At 41.6% G+C, this 13,681-nt stretch overlaps 1 protein-coding gene across 2 annotated transcripts in view; it reads right to left on the bottom strand.

Moving 5' to 3' along the window:
- VPS13C (vacuolar protein sorting 13 homolog C) overlaps positions 1-13,681 on the bottom strand; it is a 154,097-nt gene that overhangs the window by 116,925 nt on the left and 23,491 nt on the right. For both annotated transcript variants that reach the window (XM_019533419.1, XM_019533418.1), the window contains exons 7-9: positions 12,819-12,878; positions 10,974-11,033; positions 9,945-10,025 (exon numbers count right to left, since the gene is read on the bottom strand). In XM_019533419.1, coding sequence (XP_019388964.1) covers positions 9,945-10,025; positions 10,974-11,033; positions 12,819-12,878 — 201 coding nt within the window. The remainder of the gene's footprint in view (positions 1-9,944; positions 10,026-10,973; positions 11,034-12,818; positions 12,879-13,681) is intronic.

Below are 13,681 nucleotides of genomic sequence, written 5' to 3'. Positions count from 1 at the left end.
AAAAAAATTTTTTGGAAAAAATCTAATTGGTCTATTAAAAGATGCACCATATTTCTACCACAAGTTCCAATTCATTTAGTAAATTAACAAGTTTTTTTTTAGCTTATCCTGAAGAAATAACTGCACTGCAACGTTTCCATTAAAAATTTTAGGTTTAAAAAAACCAAACTAAAACTTAATGAAGTGGCAATCATACTTTGTAAAAGAAACGAATATATAAGCACAATCCAAAATAAGCAAATTATACTCCTGTGAAGAACTTAAAAGCCAGTTAAAAAAACCAAACAAACAAAAACAAACAAACAAACCAAAAAAACACAGCTTGGACAATGAAGTATGTCCAAGCCTAGTTATCAAAACTTGGGGTTGGACTCTAGCCTAGTTATCAAAACAAAAACACCATTCATACCAGAGGAACTAGATAACTATTTGCCTACCAGGCTTTGCTAAAGTACAGGGAGTATTTCATACAAGTGTTCATTATTGTAAAGATAACAAGATATCACATTTTAAAATGTGATACCAGGAAAGAATTGTTGTAACAATTTCTTCAAAATGTTCCCCACTCAGTCCCTGCATGTAGTTCATTTGTAATGTCATGGAGGTACTTTTTCTATTCACACAATATTTGTATTTCACCATATTTCCTGTCTGCTGAGCTATATTAATAAAACACTAACTTTCAAATAGGGATATTAAATATACAATAACTATATCTTGCAAACAACATTACGTTTGTGTTACTTAGAAACCTGTAGCCTGTTGCACCAAAGTGACAGATTGCAAAGGATTGCACAATTTATTGTTCTACAAAACATACTAATTAGCTGCTATAATAAAGCAGACTTAATAATAATGCTTAAAATTAAGACCCAAACATCCTGTTTACAAGGATGAAGTAGTCTTTTGGGAAACAGGGTATACTAAAAAAAAGTGTAAGTTAGACGTTCTTTAAACAGGAAACATTAAAAATTAAAAAAGTCTTGTACAAAGGAAAAAAAAAGAGTGGAGTGGTGGGTTTACAAATCACTGAAAATGTAATTTTCAAACTAAATATACTACTTCTGTTTAAATTTGCTTGATCTGTTTCTCAAATTTTAGGGTCCAAAAACTTAAATAGATAGAAAGTAATTTTACTAGCATTACGAACATTAGATAGTAAGAAATACTTTTCACTTTAACCTCAATTTTTCATCTGCAAGACATCTCTTAAGTGTACTTTCCTCCACTTACCACCCTTGGCATATTAGTATCCTAGCAGTAAAGTCTGAAAAGCAGCAGAATGGGAAGAGTGTCTACATCAAACGTAAAGAGAACTCTTGCTCTTGCTGCCTCTTGACTGTAGCCAATCGACACTTTTTTAAAAAAAAGAATTTGTTTTATGGGTTGGATTTATTAACAGAGTTGACATTCAAAAATATATCCAATACCCCCAAATCTACACAAAGATAGACATGAATTTTCTATCAACAGTGCTACTACAATGTGAATCAAAGTTCATAGAAGTCTTGTGTTTCCTTCCACTCCTCCCCTCCAACAGTTTCTCAAGACTTCAGTTGAGGTCAAGCCCCTGTGTTTCTTCATCTCCATATAGTAATTCTCCATGTCCTTTTCCCTATAACTGCATAACGCAAGTTTCATCTCTCATCTCTGCTTTTAACTTTAAAATTTGTTCTGAATCCATTGCCAAGTTGTACCACCTAAAACTCGCACTTCAAAATACAAAAAAAAAAAAAAGTTTAGGGTTTCGAGCAAAAGATTCTTTTGTAGCAAACTTAAATATTTTCCAAATGAGCATCTTTTTGCCTTCTACTCTGCAGAATACCAACTTGATAGGACATTACTAAAACCTCCCCCTTTTTTTTTTTTTTTTCCAAACCAGTCCGCAACTCCAAAGGCATCTCATCTCTTCCAGGCTTTTGCAATTGTAGTTCTTGCAACCACTTGAAGTGGAGTGATCAGTTCCAGGACACGTTCCAGAGTTGTCAGGAAGGTTTGGAAATGGTTCCCCTTTTGGCTGTGGTTTTTGCAGGATGGAATTTTTACAATCAACTTTCCTATTTCCCCAAATAAATTTATCTGTCATACTCTATCACTCACCTAAGGGAGGAAAAGTTTGGAATAGGAAATTAGAGCTAAAATACTAATTTATATTGCTGCAATTTTCTCTAACCATGAAATTCCATATTTTGACCAATTTTCTAACTCCCTAAATTCTTTCAGTCAAAGGAATGTAATCATAATTGTGCCAACACTACCATTTTTTAGTATGTTCACATCTAAGAATTTTAATGAAGTAGCCATCCATTTATATTTATCGTTATGTATGTGTTCACACATGCACATCTGGTCCTATACCAATTGTCTAGGAGTACCAATTTTTCGTAGTTAATCTTAAATCCTGAAACTGACAGATATTAGTTCAGAGAGCATATCAGTTAGTTTTGAAAATCTAATATTATAAAAACCATAGTCTGTCTGTCCGTAACACTTTATTCACACTCAGATTGGCTGTCTTGGCAATTCGACTGCAGGTGGTGTTCGGACTACAGGTGGCAGCGGCTCCATGGCAGACCACCACCACGACAGGAGCTACCAAGGGGACATGGGTGGGGCAGTCCAAGGCCAGGCCCCGCCCTGCTCCATGGAGGACCTGGAAGCAGCAGCAGCACAAGCTGGGTGGGGAACAGTATTGGACCTCTGGCGGTGGCATGAGGAAGAGAGGAATAGGCTTGGGCCCGCCACAGCATGGGAGGGGAAAAGCAGGACTGGTCATACACCACTAATCTGTCCCATGGGCCAGGCTGGGCCCACAGACCCTCCCTCTCCCCAGTATGCCATACATAGTGCATGCAAAGCTCACCCCTACCAGTTGAGGACTGGTGCATGCAGTGCTGGTGAGGGACCAGCTCAGGACACATGCCAATTGATCAAGGACCCACACTGCTTGCGGCACCTGCCCTGAACATGGGTCTGATCTACCACACATCGCCTGCAGCGTGTGGGTCAACTCCCATGCCAGGGGACAAGTGATAGGGCTGTAATGACTGGATCTTTGATATCCCTACTCTGACTAAATAGAGGGATTGTCACATTTCCTGGATTCAATTAACAGTTCAGTTCATTGCTATGAGAGCTTTACTATCAGCACACCTACCACATTGCATATTCTTCTGTACAAAACATTGCTGTATACAAGTCCAACGAGGTCACTGATGCAGCATGGATACCATCATTTTCAGACCTGGGACATTAGGACATTCATGGACAACCTTAATAGTGAATGGCCAGTGCACCACGCTGCAATTATGGTCCAAGAACTCGGGTGCAAACATCAATCTAGCTGCACTGAGCGAGACCTGGCAAGCAGGATATGGGCAGTTCAAAGAACATGGAGATGATTATACCTTCTTCTGGAAGAGTAAACAGGAAGGAGAAAGCAGACTTCACAGAAATGGTTTTCCCCATTAAGAATTAACTCATAAACCAACTCAACAAAGTTCCCTATCAAAATTAACAATCGCCTCATTATTTTCCGTCTTAAACTGACAGGGAGTGAATATGCCACTGTCATCAGCGCATATGCCCCAACTCTCAACACTACAGATGAAAACAAGGAGGAATTCTACACTAACCTTAACCAAGTCCATTCTGATGTTCCAAAGCAAGACAGACTTGTTCTCCTCTGTGATTAATACACCAGAGTTAGAAGGGACTCCAACTTCTGGAACAGAATAAAAAAAAAAAAAAGAACACCCGCAAGAAAGGAGTAGTAAAGGTCAACTCCACTCGCATCCTTCTCAACCAAGTGCACAGAACATGGACTCACCAATCACTGACACCCTGGTCCACCAGAAAAGCAAGCACAAGACATCATGGCAACACCCACAATCTAAGCACTGGCACCTGATTGACTATGTCATTGTCTGTGCCTGGGATAGCAAAGATGTCTGCATCACCCAACCTATGCTAGGAGCTGATTGTTGGACTGATCACCAACTCATCTGCTCAGTTATATTACTCAAACCGGCTGCCAAACAACAGCTGCAGCAGAAGCAATGCCAACAGAAGATCAATGTTGAAGGATTCAAGGAAGTGAGAACTCTTCCACCAGCATTTCAACAACAACAAAAAACTGGTGAATTCTAACCAACAACAAGAGAATGTCAGCAGCACATGGGGTGCCCTCAAGGCCACTGTTATCAGTGCCTGTGAAGAAACACTTGGATTCTCTACCAGGAAACATCAAAACTGGTTTGATAAGAGTAACTGGGAGATCCAAGAGTTAATCAATAGCAAGTGCACGGACTTTTGCGCTTGGCAAGATGATACCAACTCCAAGGAAAAAAAAACTAAACCTCCAACAAACCAAGGCAGAGGTCCAAAGAAAGACGCATAATATGAAGAACAAATGGTGGGAAGACAGGGCTGATAAGATTCAGCATCTTGTTGACATCCACAATAAATGTGGCTTCTTCAGTGCCAAAAAGGCATCTGCCATCCAGGCACTCAAGGACCAATGCCCTTGAGACCCAAGGATGGAGCAGACCTGATCAAAGAAAGGGGAGTCATCAATGCCCAATGGAAGAAGCATTTTGAAGACCTTCTCAGCTCCATCCCATAACACCCAGTCAGAGATGATCTCAGAACCCTTCCAACCTTCAAACACCAAATGAAGCAGATAAATAACAATAAGGCATCTGGAGCAGACAGAATCCCCAAAGAAATCTTCAAAACAGGGAAGAGAGGAGCTTGCATCACAGATTCATGCCCTCATCTTAAGGATTGAGAATGATGCGGAAATCCCAGAGGACCTCATGATCATGACTATCTTCAAGAAAGAAGACAAGTCCAACTGTGGAAACGACGACGGGATCATCTTGCTGTGTGTCAGCGTGTCCGTGGAGTACCCCCTCTATCCTCATGCTTCCCGTCTGCCATGATTTGGATCTTAAAGAAATAAAAATAGGGAGGAAGTGATTGTTACCCAAGGAAGTACCTGTAGGAAGCACCATGCTGGAATAACTTGGTTTTCTCCTTTAAGATTTTATTCAGTGCAAGTTTAACAAGAAATTCTCCTTTGGGGGGGGGGGGGTGAATCACAGTCCAAAGGGTTACTCCTGAATCCCAGCTGGGTCACTCACTGTTCCAAGTAAGGGGCCAGAGGTCCTCTACTGAGAACAGAAAGTGCAGTGGTGTGCCTACTTGCTTGTCGGCACTGAAGAATCAAGGTCCATAGGGTCTCTTCTTCAACCTCTGCCCAGCAAAGGGAGTCTCCAGGCTTCTCTGTCTTTCCTGAGTCCTAGCCCGCTTCCCCCCCCACCCCGTAATTGAAAGAAAGTAAAAAAGAAGAAAAAAAGAAAGGTTTCCTTTTGTTTAATTCCTGCTGCTAATTGAACAATTAGCGGCTTGTTACACGCACACAGCTTATCTTCTTTTGTACTGCGGCTTCAGCATGCAGGCTCCACAGCTCTCCCACGGTCAGGTCTTGCTTGCTCAGCCCTTGGTATCCCTTTTCCCTCGGGGTCCTGGAGTCACCTGGACTCTTCAGGGGTCTGGGTGGGGGTAATCCTTCCCGCTGCCCATCTGACTCAATGTCGTCCCTGATGCTGAATGCAGGCTGCAGCTCCAGCCCGCGGCATGGCCCCACTTCTCCCTGCACTCACCGCTGCTCTGCTGGAATCAAGGTAAGATAAGGTGAAGTCTGGGTTCTGCGATCCCTCTGACCCTGCGCCGGGGTCTCTCTTCCCAGATCCTTCTCTCTGGGGGGGATCTCTCTTTCAGCTCCTCCTCTCCCTCTCTCTCACTCTCTGGGGTGCCCGGAGGCACCTTTCCTCTTCTTCCTCTCCTTTTTATCCTCCGGGGTTTAGCCACCATTGGTTCCTTAGGGCCAGGGGCTCACCCTTCTCATGGTTAATTACTTCCAGCTGCCCCTCTTTTCCTTAAGAGCAGGGTCTCAGTGAGAACCCTGTTACACTGTGCATCACAGGAAAGATCACTGCAAGAACCCTCCTGAAGACCTCCCCTCAGAATCGCAATGTGAACTTAGGGCATCAAGAGGACAAGTGACATGATCTTCACAGCTTGTTAACTGCAGGAGAAATGCTGGGAACTACATAAGCCTTTCTATATGGCCTTCTTTGATTTGAAAGCTTTAGACCTGTCAGCTGAGAAGCGTTGTGGAGGATTCTTCTGAAGTACAGATGCCCATTAAAATTTGTTACCATTCTCTGCCTGCTCCATGACAGTGGTCCTCAGTAATGGATTTATCACAGATCCCTTTGAGGTTAAAATGAGAGTTAAGAAAGGCTGTGTAGCATCACAGCAAGGAATACTGAGAAGAATGTTGGAGTGATGACATCTGATTACCAACAAGCTTGTAGCCAGAGTGGAGCTAAACTATGGAATGGATGGTAAGCTACTTAAGCCTATGCCAACTCCGAGCCAAAACCAACCCCGACCTCATTCACCGAGTTCCAGTAAGCTGATGCTATAGCATGCACTCAGGCAGAAACAAATCTTCAAGCTATCTTCAACAGCTTAGAAAAATGGAACTAACTCTTAACATTCAGAAGACTAAGGTCCTCTGCCAACCAGCTCCTAATGAACCTTCCCCAACTCTAGTAATCCAGATCCACAATGAAGTTCTGGAGAAAGGAGGGTATTTCCTGGACCTTGGAAACCATCTCTCGCAGAAGGCTGCTGACATCAACAAATAAATCCAACAGTCTCAAAAACATGCAAATGCAGCCTTTGGACACCCAAAGAAAAGATGTTCAAAGATTGTGACATCAGATGCAAAACCAAGCTCATGCTTTATCAAGCAGTCATGATCCCCACTTTGTTGTACGGAACAATGTACAAGCAACATCTAAAAGTTGTTGGAGCAGTAAAATACTGCATGTGGAAGATCCTCCAAATTCAGTGAGAAGACACACACACACACACTAATGTTAGCACCTTCTTGCAAGCAAAAACCATGAGTATTAAGTTGATGTCAGATTATCATTGCCTTCATTGGGCCAGCTATGTCATCCAGAAGTCTAACTCAAGACTCCCAAAGCAAGTTTTATTTTCCCAGCTCAGCCAAGGGATATGCTTAAGAGGAGGGCAGAGAAAGTGTTTCAGGGATGTCCTCAACGCCAACTTAAAAAAAAAGGTGCAACAATGTCAACTTGTGGGAGACTATCGCCAAGGACTGCCCCAAACAGAGGAACAGTCTGCTGCAGCAATCTCGGTACTCTGAAGCCTCACTATAACAACAGGAGAGGGAAAAGCAGAAACAGCATGCTGTGGACCTAATCAAGAAGCCAGTGCCACCCACCCCACACAAACACATGTCTGAGCTGCACCAGGAGCTGCCAGTCTCAGATAGTCTCATCTGAAGATGGCTGTGGCCCATCATAAAAGAATCATCCTCAACTGCAAGGGCCTGCCAAAGACAAGAGCATAGGAGTACACCTAGAAAACAGTCTACATGAGTAGCATAAGCTGCACTTGAGGCACCACATACCACTAGCACGTTCAGTACATCACTAACAGATCAAATGAAGGATGATTAAACCAGTTACAAAAACATAAGCCACCCTCTGCATACTATAAAAGAAATAAGATAGAAGATGACTGTGCTTAACCAGTCACAGGAACAGAACTCTTCGCTAAGTCAAGTGTTGATCAGAGACTGAAAATTTAAATTCTATAAATAGTACCTAACACCATCCCACCTTTAACTCAACTTAGTACAAAATGTGCCACTAATTAAAATGCTGCATTTTAAAAATGCACAAGCCTATCATCTTGCATTAAGTCCAGCAAGAAAATGGCAACCAATACATACAAGGTTCTGTTGTCAAGTTAAGACAATCATCATCATCATCATCAGACCTGGTATCCAACTTAAGAGTACAGGCAGTCCTCAACTCATGACGTTGAGTTAAATTTTGTACTTACAACATTTATAAACTGACACCCCGTTTCAACTTTCTGACATCAGTTTTGACTTTACAATGCTTGATCCGACACCACGCCACATCAGTGAACAAGTTCACTGTGTCGCCCATCTCCCTGGAGAACATCTGTCCAAACTTCCTTGGACACTTTCTTTAAGAAACCAGATGAGACTCCAGAAAAACCTGCAGCCAAGACTCCTGAGAAGACTCCAGCCAAGAACCCTTCAAGAAGTCCAGCAAAGTTGCCTCAAAGAAGTCCTTCCAAATCGATATGATTCCCATTCACAATATAAATACATTAATGTAGCTATATTACTCATCTATAATTGATTGAATACAAAATTCCTGGTTATTTTTTGGTGAAAATAGGGTATCAGGCCTTAGTTCAAGAATCAATCCCCCATTACAACATCGTTTCCCATGGGGAAAAAAACGGTTCCGAGTTGCAACGTTTTGACTTAAGATGCGGTCTTCAGGAACCAAATTGTGTCTTAAGTCCAAGGAGAGTCCACAATCCCACAAACACACACTTTCAATCCCAGTCTTCCAGGGCACAGATAGCCCTTTTCTGCTTTCTTTGTTTGCAAGTACTACCATAATACCTCACTAAATGACAGCACCGTTGCATTCTCAACCTCTCCTTAACAGCAGAAATTCCTGCATACCCCAGAGGGTAGCATCATAAAGGAGAGCCCACATCCCCCTTCTAGCACAGGTTCCCCATCTAGGGCCACTATCTGCCCATGGAGTTCCTTCTTGTATGTACAAAACTGTGTCTTAAGTAAGAAATTGTGATGAATGGTCTGACATCACTAATTTTATGGTCCCAGTACTGGATAGCAGTAAATAATAGGCCTGTGCAAAGCAGCTAGTATTTGCTTCAGATTCAGGGGACAGCAATTCAATTTTGCAATTCTAATCACTGTCCCGAATCGATTCAGCCACCGCCAAATCAGCCAGATCAAACAGACCCCATCCCTCACCCACTCTCCCAGCCCAGGTAATAGCTGCCCCACCCAGCCCCAGCTCCTGGTTCTTTAAAAATCCCTGAATTCACTGGCTTCTGCCAGAAAGGGGGGCAATGCCTGCTGCCCCCCAGTACCCTGTGCTGCATGGGAGGGCTCTCCCATAAGCCCCCAGAAGCTCTGAGGCTGTTGTAGCAGCCAGTGAGTGAGGGGCTTTAAAAAAAAAAAATGGGAGGCTGAGGCCAGGCAGGACAGCTATCGATGGAGCTGGGAGAGTGGGTGGGGGATGGGGGCTTGTGATAGACCCCCCCACCCACAATGTGGGGCAGCAGGGATTACCCCCCCACCTGGCAGCAGCCGATGAATATGGGGCTTTCCCCCCACCAAACTAGGAGCTGGGGTGGGCAGGGCAGCCATGGGAGGGCTGGGAGAGTGAGTGGGGTCAGGGGATGGGTCCTGGTGGTAGTCCCCCTATGGTCTCCTCCTCACTCCTCTAGCCCCCTCACCCCCTGTACTCACCAGCACAGAGTCCCGGTCCAGCTCCCTGCAGCAGCAAGCAGGACCTGCCTGAATCTCCAAAGCTCTCCAAAATCTTTTCCAAATCAATTCAGAAAGCTTTGAATTGATTCAGACCTTTTTATTGGTCTCCCAATTCAATTTGGATTCAGAGACTCTGCCACCTAATCAAGCCAAATCGCCTCTGAATTGAATCTGCACCCAAAGCTTTGCACAGCTCTAGTAAATAACTGAAGTCAACAAGAATACTAAGGTAACACCAACTGGTCGGTATTACCAGGATCAGCCTCCAAATCATTTCAACGGCTACAGAATATGGATAATTGAAGGAAGAAAAAGTTATCCAAGTAGTTTTTTTTCATGCTATTTGAAGCACAGTGCACACTACAAGGATTTTACCAGGCAGATACCAAGCTATGCCTTCAGTTACCATTTCTACACTTTCAGCCAGCCTGAGTCAACAATACTATAAATATTTAGAAAAATCTTTTCCTGTAAGTAACCCCATAATTACCAGTATTTGTTCACGGGATCCATGATAATACATCTGACTGTCCACATTCCAGTAAGCACTGAGGCTATCAATACGCAAAAGCTGGAAAAAAAAAAAGAAACACTTAATCAATTTGACAGCTCACTGAAGTCAAAGTCAGTAATAAGTCAGCTTTCCTTTTATGAATTTTTGCCATCCAAATGTTTTGCACCATTGATGTTGCCACTTAGTTTCCATATAAATGTATGCTCCAAAATCTGTTTTTCCCTTTATCGTAACAAAAAGACTATTACAATAATAATACAGGATAAAGGGAAAAAAAGTAAGGCTAATTTTGATTCTAGATATGATTTCACTGTTTTGCTCAAAGAATTTGAGAGAGAGAGAGAGAGAGAGAGAGAGAGAGAGAGAGAGAGAGAGAGAGAATCTTTGTGACTTGTGCTAAATTTTGAAACTGGCTGTGCAGTTGCCTAAAGGAGGCTCAAGCATATTCCACAGAAATAAAATCTTCGGAGGGAAGCAGCTATAAAAAAAAAGGAGAAAATTAGCATAATATTTACTTTAGGAACATCAAGAGATTTCTAAATCTATGTCAATTTCATCTAACATCACTTCTACTGCCCCATTATATTTTAACTATTTTAGTATAAACATATACACACATAGCTACAACAAGTGTCAGGAGCAGTACAGATTACAGTAAAAGCAGGAAATGGTTACTTAAGCCTGTTATTTGAAAGGTTAATTGTAAATGTATACTTTAATAGGATCCTTGAATTAAGAACAAGCCCTTTTGCCCATTGAGTTGATGATAATGTCCTGTAATTAACTAGTGATCACAGCTCTATGTCACCTTAGAAGTTAAGGGGGGGGGGGGGAAAACAGGGCAGGGAATTAACCATTATTAAAAAAAGAACCACAAATTATTCTACTGCAGGCCTCTTCTGTTAGTTTAATGAACCAAAATGTTACACACCCCATTCCAGTTCTTTTATTAGCATGGCATAGTTCAAATTTTCATTCTTTACCTAATGAGCTTTGACATATTACCTTGTAGATGATTTTTGCAGCTTCGTTTAAAATGCAAGGAGTCCAGTTTTCATTGGCTGTCTAAACATTTAAAAAATAGACAGCATCTTTCATTAATTCATCTTCAATTTAAAAGCTAGGCATTAGCCTCTGTCATAAAAATGTAGAGCATTTCAAAGTTTATGATGGTAACATAACACTTAAGTAAAAACCAAACACAAAGAGCAGGCAAATCTCCTGATTGCACACATAAGTTGTAGGCACAAGCTGGTCAAATCTATTTTGTTTGTTTTGAATTTCTGACCCCTTAAGTTACTGCACCATGGGTTTCTATCAACTCTCCTCCCACCAAAACAGACTTTTTGATTTGTTTTACCATAAAATGATTCTAATGCTAACAATGCAACATGGATGTTTATAACTCATTCAGGAATTAAACCAGTTGGTAACAAAAGGTAACACACATCTAAAGCTGTTCAAAAGGATTCCTGCTGTTACGGTCAAGCTGGGAATGATGTAGTACAAATAAACAAAACCAAAAACTGTTCCAACTTTAAAAACAGCGTGATTTTACTACATTTGTATCAGTCGTAGCTTGTCCATACTTAACAATCAGATTGTAACAGCTGGTGTCCTTTTAAAATGTTTCCCCTTTGAAATGGTTCCAAACATGCATGTGATCATAACCTGATCCTGTCAATATTTTGATGACACTTCCAATCTCAAGTCTAATTTTGGTGGAAATTTAACTGGTCTGTTTGAATTTCTGTGGACCTCAGGATTCTAGTTGCATTTGCAACTTTTTGTTCAAGTATCAAATGGTTAAGCCCACACTGTTAAAAGCTAAAACTAGAGAGTTCAGACTACAGAGTTCACCAAGCTAAGACTTATCTAAAATTAGGGACGGACTGAGGGAAGCTGAGGAACAGCAACCCTTGCTTCCAAGAAGCATTAATTTACCCAGGGCTCCATGCCCACAGGTTTAAAAAACTACAAGTTTAGACCACATGTTGAGATTACACCTGACTTTGAAGGGAGAACATAGACCATTATCAGCGCTTAGGAGGCATGCAACTGATCCATGCTAGACATATGAAACAAGCTCTTCAGGCCTTCTCACCAAGGCAGGCCTGGAAAAAAAACTCACTGGTCAGCACATTTTGATCTGCTCATGCAGTGAGATTAGGGAGAAATTTCCCTAGACAGGACAGGCATCACTGTACATGGCTACCATCATTTTTTTTTTTTTAAGCAGCACAACACATCATAACCATCCTTTTTATCCAGGTTGTTTCAGTACTGGTTGACCAAAAGATCCCCATAGCCAGGGACAAGAGATCCAGAATTTAAAAAGAGAGTGTACAAATGCTCTTAAACAGGTTTTACTAATGTCAGAGATGAAAGTTAAAACCTAGGATAATCTGTGGATTACACAGGTCTTTCCTTAATTTTCTGCCAAGCCAAAAGACCAGGTCCCACATCAGCAGTTAACCACGTGCCGAAGAAGTGTGGTATTGTAGAATATTTGAAAATTCAAGTGTCCTATTGCAATATTCATGGGAACCCTTGAACTTCTGCAGTACCAAAAGACTTACTGTAAAGTTTTAAGTGCCTCTGCAAGAAAGTATCACTTGCACGTTAACATAAATGCATGACACGTCCTTTTGTAAAAGAAGTCTGTGAAACCCACAAAGAAAAATATGTGTCCAAGTGTAGATCTCAGAAAGCCTCAATATTAGTAACAGTGTTTGCATCCAAGTTTTCAATTACATGTATAATACTGTAAGACACAGACCCAGCATTATTCTTTTCTGAAACTGTTTAAACCATTTTCATTGCAAAATAAATCAAATACAAGAATGTTACCAGTAAGCTTAGTTCTCCTAGTGTCACACCCAAGGACAGTGGCCGAAGTGGATCTGTGATCTGCAATACACACAAACATTTGATGTAGTGGCTGTTGCATGCATTTTACAGCCTTGGATTTTAATTCTTAAGCCTGCTGTCTGCATTAGTGTAATTAACTACGGCCATTATTACAGCGATACAAAGGAAGAGATATCCAAGAAATCCCCTCTGCTTTAGCTCTCAGGCCTTTAACATCCTGGTGCAAGAGTTCCTTTCACATTCATACAGTTAAATCTGCTGTTCTTACTCAACCTACCGCCATTATTTTTTTTTTTTTTTTATGCACAAATACCTGACTGCCTCCTACCATTGCCTTGGTTTTAATCACTATGCTCCTTACAGATTCCTGTCAAAATATAACCTTCAGAGAAAGATCCTGAAGTAAGAACATTTGAAAATAAACTGATGCTGAAAACAGATCAATATATTTTTTCTATTTTTAAAATGTGCATCTTCAACTGTTCACCTCTCACCCAAAAGGATATAGCTTAAAATCCTAGGGCACCTATACATGCGACAGATCTCTGTTCTGATGTGTGCCAGTTAGCATGCACTGAGGGCAACTCAATTAATTGAGTCTATTGTGAGTCTGCTGGAGCGTGCTAATTAGCGTGCTCCAGCAGCCTCCGTGTCATGTGTATTCAGTGTCCCCACATTTCAAAATGGGGGTGGGGACACTTTAACCAAAACGAGTTTCAGTTAAAACACCCCAGAACGAGCTTTAGTTAAAGTGCCCCCCACCACCATTTTGAAGCATGGGACTCCGAATACACGACGCTGAATCTCAGAGCCAATCTAATTAAAGCGACCCACCCCGGAGC

The sequence above is a fragment of the Crocodylus porosus genome, unplaced genomic scaffold (genome assembly GCF_001723895.1).
Source record: "Crocodylus porosus isolate Cpor-Errol unplaced genomic scaffold, CroPor_comp1, whole genome shotgun sequence".
Taxonomy (NCBI): Eukaryota; Metazoa; Chordata; order Crocodylia; family Crocodylidae; genus Crocodylus; species Crocodylus porosus.
This window is presented reverse-complemented; position numbering and strand designations above follow the sequence as displayed.